This window comes from Lactuca saligna, chromosome 6, assembly GCF_052625555.1.
Source record: "Lactuca saligna cultivar CGN05327 chromosome 6, ASM5262555v1, whole genome shotgun sequence".
Lineage (NCBI taxonomy): Eukaryota > Viridiplantae > Streptophyta > Magnoliopsida > Asterales > Asteraceae > Lactuca > Lactuca saligna.
In genome coordinates, this window is record NC_136422.1 from 128572801 (window position 1) to 128582127 (window position 9327).

Consider the following 9327-nt stretch of genomic DNA (forward strand, 5'->3'; position numbering starts at 1 on the left):
TCTAGAATAAAACTATTAGCTTCTTTTACATTTTTTTAAGTTTTTTTTTTTTTTTTTTTTTTTTTTTTAAGTTTTATATTTTTTTTATATGTTCTTGTTATTATTATTTCAATTTTAAGACTAGAATTAAGTTTCAGCGTTGAGAACTATTTTCAGTTTATAAAATTAGTTTATTTAAATTTTAGTTTACTGCAGCAGTCTGCAGATGTTATAAAACAAACATGCTTCTTATTATAGACTGCAGTCGTTTGTTCCACATCTTCTGCTACAGAGGATTGCAGAGGTGGTCTGCAGCCTTCATGAATTTTCGCTTCGAAAAAAAAATAGCACCTAACACTCCGTTCCCGGGTTTATCAAAAGAAAATAAAAGAAAAGAAGAGAAAAGAAAATCATGAGAGAAAAGAAGAGAAATGAAAGGAAAACAAAATTTTCTTTTGTGTTTCCGAGTTGTAGAGAAGTGGAAGGAAAATTAATCATGTATAAGCACCAAACTCTTAAAAAGTTTTGATCATTTGAAAATTGTAATCCTGTAAATGGATCCGAGATACATCTTGAAAAAACAATTAAAATCCTATAGTATTGAAAAAATGGAGTGTCAATTTTGACAAGGCGTCATTCCATGTTCAAATATCATGTCAGAAATACATCAATATGTAACTAAGTTGACAAGTCAAGTGGTAGAAATTGCAAAAAATTAGTGACTAAACTATTACAAAAAAATAACAGTGTCAAAATTGATTTTTTTTTTCAATATATAATTACTTTTATTCAATTTACCTTTACAAATAATACAATATTTAACATATTTGTACACTGGTAGACATCCAACTTCCAAATCCCACCCCTCATCACATCATCACCGACACCTACATCCTATATAACCATCCATACTTCTCCAATTCCCCCCCACCCCCCCCCCCCTATGGGGACCTACAGATTAAAAAGTGAAATTTGATACAGAAGGTCCAATATTCAAACATAATTATATCTAAAATATCATTAGTATTCAGATATTGAAATGGATTAATATAAATCATGTACCATTTCAACTTTTTTTTAAAAAAAATTATTTTATTTCTTTCTTTAATTCCAAACAAAATCTATAAAATATAAACATCTCTGTCTCAACACATCCGCACATCCACCCCAAAGGTGAGTGGTGGAGGTGTCAACACATCCGCACATCCACCCCAAAGGTGAGTGGTGGAGGTGAAGGTGTGGTTTCTATTTAATTTTTTTTGTAATTAGAATAGTATTTGGTGTTGGTTGTGATGGTGTGGTGGAGAATGAAAGTGTTTATATTTTAGAAACTATTAGAATTGAAAATTTATAGAAAACAATAATTATTAATTTTTGTAGTTCTTTGTAATTTTAAAAAACATTTTTTATTTTGAAACATATTAAATTAGATGAATATTTGTGATAGGCCTCGGTTAAAGCATGTCTGTTTCGGTTAAAGAGTTACCACAATAATATCTTTATAAGAAATCCGATTATTCTTTATTTATCCTGAAGCTTCCAATGAATATATTTCGGAGATTAAAAGTTAAGCTTCAATTAAAAGATCAACGATATTCTAAAAGATAAACCGTAAATAACAATAAAAATAAATAGTATTTATCCTAAGCCAAAAGCATCATCTATACATACACCATACAAACAACACATACCAAATAAAATTGAAATACTTCCCACCATAATCCTAGAAGCAAGACTAAAAACAACCATTAAATAAATTTAAAAAAATCATAAAAGAAAAGTTAAGGATGTATATTATCAAAAGAACAAGTAAATTTTACAATCAATACAATGAAACAAACTATCAAAACACCAGAAAATACAACATATAAAACTCAAATCCAACAAACATCTATTTTCGAAAATTATTACCCGTATAACAAGAAACCCGTGAGCACAAAATATATATTTAAAAAAAAAAAAAAAAAAAATCATTTTTTTATAAAAATCCTTGCTTAGCTGGCCAATTTAGTAAGGCGATGTATAGTACTTCTTGCAACCCTATTTCCCGGATCAATGTTCATCACAGTCCTCAAGTCTTCTGCTCCAAGTTTATATTTTTCCATACTCTCATATAATAACGCACGTTGTACTAAAACAGAAACATTTTTCTTGTCTTGTTCCAATATCTATGGAAAACAAAAAATCGTAAGGGTATTTTCGTCTTTTTGCACAAACAAGAGATTCAGAGATAGTTTCTAACCCATAATGCATGTCAAACACAGTGTAAGAAAAGTAATGATAACAATAATAATAAGATAAGGAACAATTAAGTACCTTTGAACAATCAGCAACTGCCTTCTTGTATTCTCCTACTTCTTTGTAACATGAAGCTCTAGATGACAAGACTTCCATGGTGGCAACATTATCACCACTTTTTTCCAAAAGAATCACAGCCCAAGAAAGCCATTTAATGGCATCAGGATATTGTCCTGCTTTATAATTATCCATTCCTTTGTTCTTTGCTGACGAGGATGTAACGCCAGCTGGCGGTGGTGGAAGCCCTTCAAGCTCAGTTGTCCCGCCAACATCACCTCCTGATCCTCCTCCTCCTCCAATGTCAGACTCAAAACCCCAATCTTCAGCCCCTGCAAATTGTTGGCTTGCAAGATTCTCTGAATCTTTTGTAGATGAAGTGAAAAGAATGTCGAAATCATTTCCTGTTGATGATTGAACTGGTGGTTGATTTTGTTTCCCATTAAAAACAAAATCATCCAGTTTGGATGATTGAACTGGTGGTGGATTTTGAATATTACTAAAACCAAATCCAAAATCATCAACTTTTGGTTGAGAATGAGAACCCATGGATGAACCTGTGAAACTGGGATTGGTGTTGGGTTTTGAATCTTTTGATGCATTTTGAAAGCTACCAAACATATCATCCCCTGATTTTGTTGGTGTGCTTGTTTTGTTTCCTGATTTTGTTCCAGAAGCTGGTTTAGAGCTGAAATCGACTAAAGATCCAAAGGGGTCCTTGTTTGAATTCATGCCACCTCCAATGCCACTCATGGTTGAGCTTTTCATTGATGAACCTCCAAGGTTTTGATTCTTGTTGCCATAACCACTTGTGTTGTAATTCACAGAACCTTGTGAAGAAGAAGAACCCCAACCAGTACCACCACTACTGTTCATAGTATTACCAGGTTTCGGCAATGAATTGGCCATACCTCCCATTGAATAAGCGCTTCTACTAGCTGTTTGTGATGAAGCAGGTGCGACATTCTTCAATGGAACATTACTATTGTTACCTTTACCTGCCCCTAAATTTGATCCAAGCAAATCACTAAACAGATTAGGGTTTTTACTCGCAATCCCGATATTCGAAGTGCTTGAAGGACGCTGTGGTGCCGACGAAGCCCAGCTTCTTCCCGTGATATCTCCAACCATTGATGTCGGTCCATTTAAAGGGCCGCCGAGAGTGGACGACGGTGCAGGAGCGGCGGGTTGGTGAGTCCAGGAAGGTTTGTTGGGTTGCCACGATGGCGTCGCGGTGTAAGGCTTAGGTTGCGTGAAAGTATTATTGTTGTTCTGAGCATTAAGAGGTTTGGAACGATTCGAATTGATTCCGAGATCGAAATCGAAGTTGTTGAGAGATCCAGATTGATTTGATCTTCCGTAATTCGAATTCATATTAAAGGTTCTTTTTTTCCTTTTTTCTTCTTTTTTTGGATATTGCCTTACAGGATCTGAATTTCAATTTTTCAGAAACGATTTTGATGACACAACAGAAAGTAGAACAAACAGATCGGAGAAAAATGAATGCGATCTGGATCAACACAGGGCGTACCTTACGTCGTACCGCTTGATGCCGCCGTACCCGCCGTCGTAGCCGCCGTGTTCCGACGGAAAATTGATCGGGGTTAGTTGATAAGCGGATACCAGCTCAGATTTGAAGAAAAAATGGATTCTTGGATCCTTTTTTCGCCGAAAGAGGTGTTTTGGTCTGATCATCTAAGAGTCTAGAAAACTACATAAATGGTCCCTTACATTTGGCTTAATGAATACTTTTACCCCTTGGAGTTTGTAAGTCGCCTGTTTGCTACCATATATTGATCAAATGAGACAACTCGACTTTCAATTTGATGTCATTTACACAAAAACAGTCAAAAACTCAAAATTGATTAATATTCTATAGCTTAAAAATGAATTTTTATTAATTTCTATTGGTCGAAGTAAAGCCTTTGAGAAAAGAAAAATCAAGGTCATTATCACATGGGTAATAGCAAAATAGTGTTGTTATTTAGGAAAGCTTATATGGATAGCTAGATAGAAACAAGGGGCATCAATTTCCTGACTAGATTGATCTATCTAAAATGAAGTTAGGTTTTTTTATGTTTAAGGTTTTTAAACTATAGAATTATTTGGGTCAGAAGTTGCATATTATCCTTTATTCTATAATTAGTTGTGAAATCCATATATTATATGCGTTAATTTTAAAAAGAAATGTTAAATATAAAAGTCAAAATATTTGAGAATTTTGAATTTATATGAAAATAAGAAAAATAATGATTTATTATAATAAAAATGTTTTTTATCTTTTAAATTTAAATAAAGAAAAAAAACTAACAAACTTTAATTTTGTAAACTTTGAAATTAAAAGGCAAGTTTATTAGTAAAATTAATATCCCTTTATTACCATATTTATTGTAATTATTAGATTAAAATATTATGTAGAATTTACTAAAATAGAAAAACTAATAAAATGACATGTGGAAAAAAATTAATTCAAAATAATCAGAAAATAACATTTAACAAATTAAATGAAAGTGTGACAAATGACAAAAAAAAAAATCTTCATTTATTAGAAAGGATTATGGAGAGTTTGATGTTGTCATTGCTACGATCGAAACATGTATAATATGTTGTAAAGAATAGATCCATCTATGACATTGAAAAAATGTGTTTTACACCAAAGAATCGGGGATCGGGGAAAATAACAAAGACGATAAAGTTGATCACCAACAATGACATTCTTGTGTTGATGAAAAAGGCAAGCCCTTATGTATTTTATACAACAATCAAATTTTAGAAAGGGAAAACAAATGTTCATTGATTTCATTTATATTTTAGGATTCAACTAAAGGACGTAATCAATATTGTATTTTTATTGATTCAAGTATTTATAATACAAACAATGCATATTTATTTAATAGTTTTGAAAGTCAAATCAAATGGCACCTCCCAAACTTTTATGGTGTTGTTAGCTGAAGAGATGAATGTGGTAAATGAATAACCTTGAAAACATGTTACTACTAAATTATCAAGAATGAAGTTTAGATTGTCATCATTTGATTGAAATGGGTCAAGAACCCTAAGTGGAAGTTCAAAATGGAAAAGTATCAAATTGCTCGACAATTAACACATGAAAATAATATGTTGACCAGTTGTTATAAAGCTTGGCTTAAATCAAAATGTTGAATTAAACCCATTGTTATTGGATAGTCAAATAAAGGAAGTCAAATTTGGATTTATAAATTGCGTCAACTATATTCTAGCATGAAAAAGTGAAATATGTGTAAATTGTAATCGTGACATTTAACACTGATTCTTAGTTTATTTACATAGATCACTTGAACATGTTATATGTTTCTTTGAAATAGATTTCGCTTTTCATCGATATCCAAAATTAGCAATGAAATCACACAAAAATATAAATAAACAAAGTGCTCTCAAAAACATCATATGCAAAACAAGCTAACATCACTAGAAAAATCCACTTACTAAACTTTAACTTATCCAATTTTGTTTTAAGATTCCAAAAGCAAACCCTAGTTTTCCGTAAACCCTCCACCACCATTTTGGGCGGCAGGGTAGGCGGCCGGAGGCTGAGCAATAGTCTCTCTCCGATCGTGGGCCCACCCCTCTCTTTGAACCGGCTCTCTACGTATAGTTTGCATCGTCTCACGGCGTTTATCATACCGAGGCCGTGGACGCGGCCTTGTGTTTTGTTGTCTGTCTGCAAATCTGTACTGAGGACGCGGTATCACTTGCCCATCAATAAATTGATCCCCTACAGATACAAACATGACTTAATCTGGTAAGCTATATAAATAAATAAATAAATAAAAATTTATAAAAAAAAAAAAAAAAAAAAAAAAAAGTACAAACCTCCATAATCTTTATTGGGAACATCAAGATATGAGTCAGGCAAAACCCAAAGAACACCAGGTAGACCTGAATGAAAGAAAAAAAAAATGTTAATCTTGTAAGCAATATATGCGTGTTTGTTTATGACTTAAAGATTTAAGAGAACCTTTGACTTTGTAGGATAACTCCTCAGATATCAAAGCACCGAATCCAGTATAAGTTGTTGTTGAAACAGAGTAAATCTTCTTCTTTGCCTCCTCCTCACTGAAAATCAAGAACCAACCAAAACGCTTCATACATAATCATAATGCAGATCACTACTAATACATTAATGCAATTGAGAAACTTTTAGGGTATGATTAAGAACATTATCGAAATCTCTAACTTCAAAATATGATAAAGATTTTGAGAGTTTTCTGATAGAAATTGACAACTGTGACAGTATGTATTGGCTAATATATTACAAAAATGGTTGTAAGAGTATCATATGTGATTATGAAATGGGGAGTCGACGGGAACTAGGGTTTTATAACGTAAGAAGCAAAAGGATTCAATTAAGTAGAAAGTCCTAATAATACAGTAAAACTAAACATAGATTATAATATGAAGAAGAACATATATTGATGGCAATACCTTCCGAGGACAGAAGCTAGGGTTTTGACATAGGAATTTATCATTTCATCTTCGGAGGGTTTAGGGTCGGTAGGGAACTCCATGACGATAAGCCAATGTTCATAATCGCAGCCATCAAGCAAAATAGTCTCCTTTGGGGGACGGTTGCTCCAGTTTGGTGATGGATCGTTCAAGGGAGAATAACCCGACCCGGATGTTTTGAGTCGAACAGGGATTCTAGGAGCGAGTTGTGGAGATTGGTAATGGTGGTCCAGGAGTGGGAGAGCAAATCGAGAGCGATAAGTGATTGAAGATGATGGTGATGATCTGAGACGAGAGAATATAGAGGTTAGGGTACGTCTGGTGGAGACACTCGCCATAGGTAGCCGGTGCTTCTTCTTTATCGAAAGTATGCGTTTACGCTCGGAGGGTTCTGGTAGGGCTTCCGACGGATGAATCGACACGACTAATCTATTAAAATGGGTAAATGGTACAATTGAGTACTCTAAGTATAATTTTGTTTTAGTAAGGAGACCAAAAAATATATATAATTTGAAAATCTGAATTTTTTTTTTTAACCAACAAAAACAAATATTATAATCCACTCCTAAACTAACAAATAATTTCAACTATCCACGAGATTTGAATCATCAACCACAAAAAAAAGGAGACCACCTGATACCGCTGGGCTAGAAACCTTTTGATATTTGGATTTTAGACTTAAATTTTAGAATTAAAAAAAAAAAAAAAAAAAAAAAAAAAAAAAAAAAAAACTCAATAACAAATCTCAAAGTTTTAGAATTAACAAAATATATTCAATAACAAGTCCCAAATTCGAAGAATAGTTCGAAATTTCAAGAAAAAAAATGTTATTTACTAAAATTTAACAAAAAATAAGCAAACATAATAACTATGAAATATATATTGATAATATGATTTAAAATCAAACATTTAATTTGAAACCGTAATACAAAACACGTCGAAATGGACATATCAAGTATAAGTAGAGAGACTTTTTAAAAAAATGAAAAAAAAAAAACCTTCTGAATTTAAAAAACAAACTGTAATAAAGCAGTTGGGAGAAAGAGACTATTTTTAAAAAACGAGGGAAAAAAGTTATTCTCTTTAAAAAAAATCATTTGTAATGATTAGTTTACTAAGTATTCATGTTTTAATAGTTTCATCTAATATCAAATTTTACCATTAAAACTCTAAATTTAAAAGGCTTTTCCTAAAAATGGCATTTAGCTTATGAAGATGACAATTTACACAATGCATCTTCAAATATGAGTGACGATTTTATACCTTAAGTGTATAATCATAGCGATTATCAAAGTGAATATATCACTAAAGATGATGAGGTTGGTGAGGTTCTTAAGTATCGTATTCATTATCCTAGAATCAATTAGCATAAAATGAAACCCATGGTTTGCGACATGACTATTCACTTGTCCATTTGAAATTATGCTTAAGAAAATGGTATGTTGGTAACGGTTATCAAATATATTTTTAGAAGTGTAACAATATTAGAATTGTTACTAGATATGGGAAAAAGAAATAACCCAACATATCCCCTTTTCGACTCTATGCCACTTAGATGTATAAGGAAAGATCATTCCATATTAAAGGTATGACTAAAAATCATAAGTATGTCGGAAATTTTAAATTAAGTCAATTGTTACACCATATTGGATTGGTAGGCATTTACACCAGTGAAATTGCCAACCATGGTAAAACTAAGAGAGATGATTGTTAAAACTAAAAAAAATCAATTGTGTTGTGATAATCGGCCAATGTTAGAGGTCCAGACAATTAACTGAAGGAAAGTTAATCGATCATTCTATAAAAGTTTGAGATTATGTTGAAGACATTCTTATGTTAAACATAGGGTTAACAAGGTATCTGTATGTAATACCTCAAATTTCAAACCAAACTTTTCATTTTTAAATTAACTAAAATATTGTTCATAAACCAAATCATCAAAAAATCACAAGTATCAAATACAAATCATCATCAAAAATATCAGAGGGCCACAAAACGCATAGTAACAAAATCTCCTAGCAAGCGTGTACAGTCAAACCTTCGCTTTTCCGAGATCCTCAGAAGTACTTGAAACAAATATAATCAATAGTTGTAAGCATGAAGCTTATTGAGTTCCCCAAGATATCTCATACAAGACAACACATAAACAATTATGGGTTATCAGGAACCCTGGAGGCTACATGAAGTCTCAGTAGGCAAACAACACGTCATGTGGGTTATTAGCAACCCTGGAGACTATCCACGGTCTCAGTCACACATAAACAACATAACACAATAATAATAATTAGACCCAGTTGGTCATCACAAATATAGCTACTCTACCATATAGGTAAGAATAAGTGAGGAGACTCACCTAATACTGATGACAGATAATCTCACACCCGAATTGCCGGAACTAGACTTCACCTAATAAATACAACAAGTAACCATAGTCAATTAATGTTATAACTCAACTCATAGGTCTAATCCCATAACTACTCCCCTGAAGGGCAAAAAGACCATTTTGCCCTTCCATGGTCAAAAACCCTAAATCTTTTGACTAAAGTTAAAAGCCAACAAAGTCAATAA

General features: G+C 32.5%; 2 protein-coding genes across 3 annotated transcripts; both read right to left on the reverse strand.

The window, feature by feature from the left end:
- Nucleotides 1-1749: 1749 nt before the first annotated feature.
- Nucleotides 1750-3953, reverse strand: LOC145000872 (Tetratricopeptide repeat (TPR)-like superfamily protein). 2 transcript variants are annotated; one of them, XM_078960171.1, is made up of 3 exons: nt 3806-3953; nt 2296-3704; nt 1750-2147 (listed from the first exon to the last, which is right to left on the reverse strand). In XM_078960171.1, exons 2-3 carry the CDS (start codon nt 3646-3648, stop codon nt 1974-1976), a joined length of 1527 nt encoding a protein of 508 aa, XP_078816297.1. In that variant the 5' UTR covers nt 3649-3704; nt 3806-3953; the 3' UTR covers nt 1750-1973. The 2 variants fall into 2 exon arrangements, with proteins under 2 accessions (XP_078816297.1, XP_078816296.1); XM_078960170.1 differs by having other exon boundaries at nt 2296-3949.
- Nucleotides 3954-5644: 1691 nt separating this feature from the next.
- MORF3 (plastid developmental protein DAG) lies at nt 5645-7210 on the reverse strand. The gene is made up of 4 exons (XM_078962549.1): nt 6739-7210; nt 6272-6369; nt 6127-6192; nt 5645-6028 (listed from the first exon to the last, which is right to left on the reverse strand). The coding sequence occupies exons 1-4, from the start codon at nt 7095-7097 to the stop codon at nt 5787-5789; spliced, it is 765 nt and encodes a 254-aa protein (XP_078818675.1). The 5' UTR covers nt 7098-7210; the 3' UTR covers nt 5645-5786.
- Between the last annotated feature and the right edge of the window lie 2117 nt (nt 7211-9327).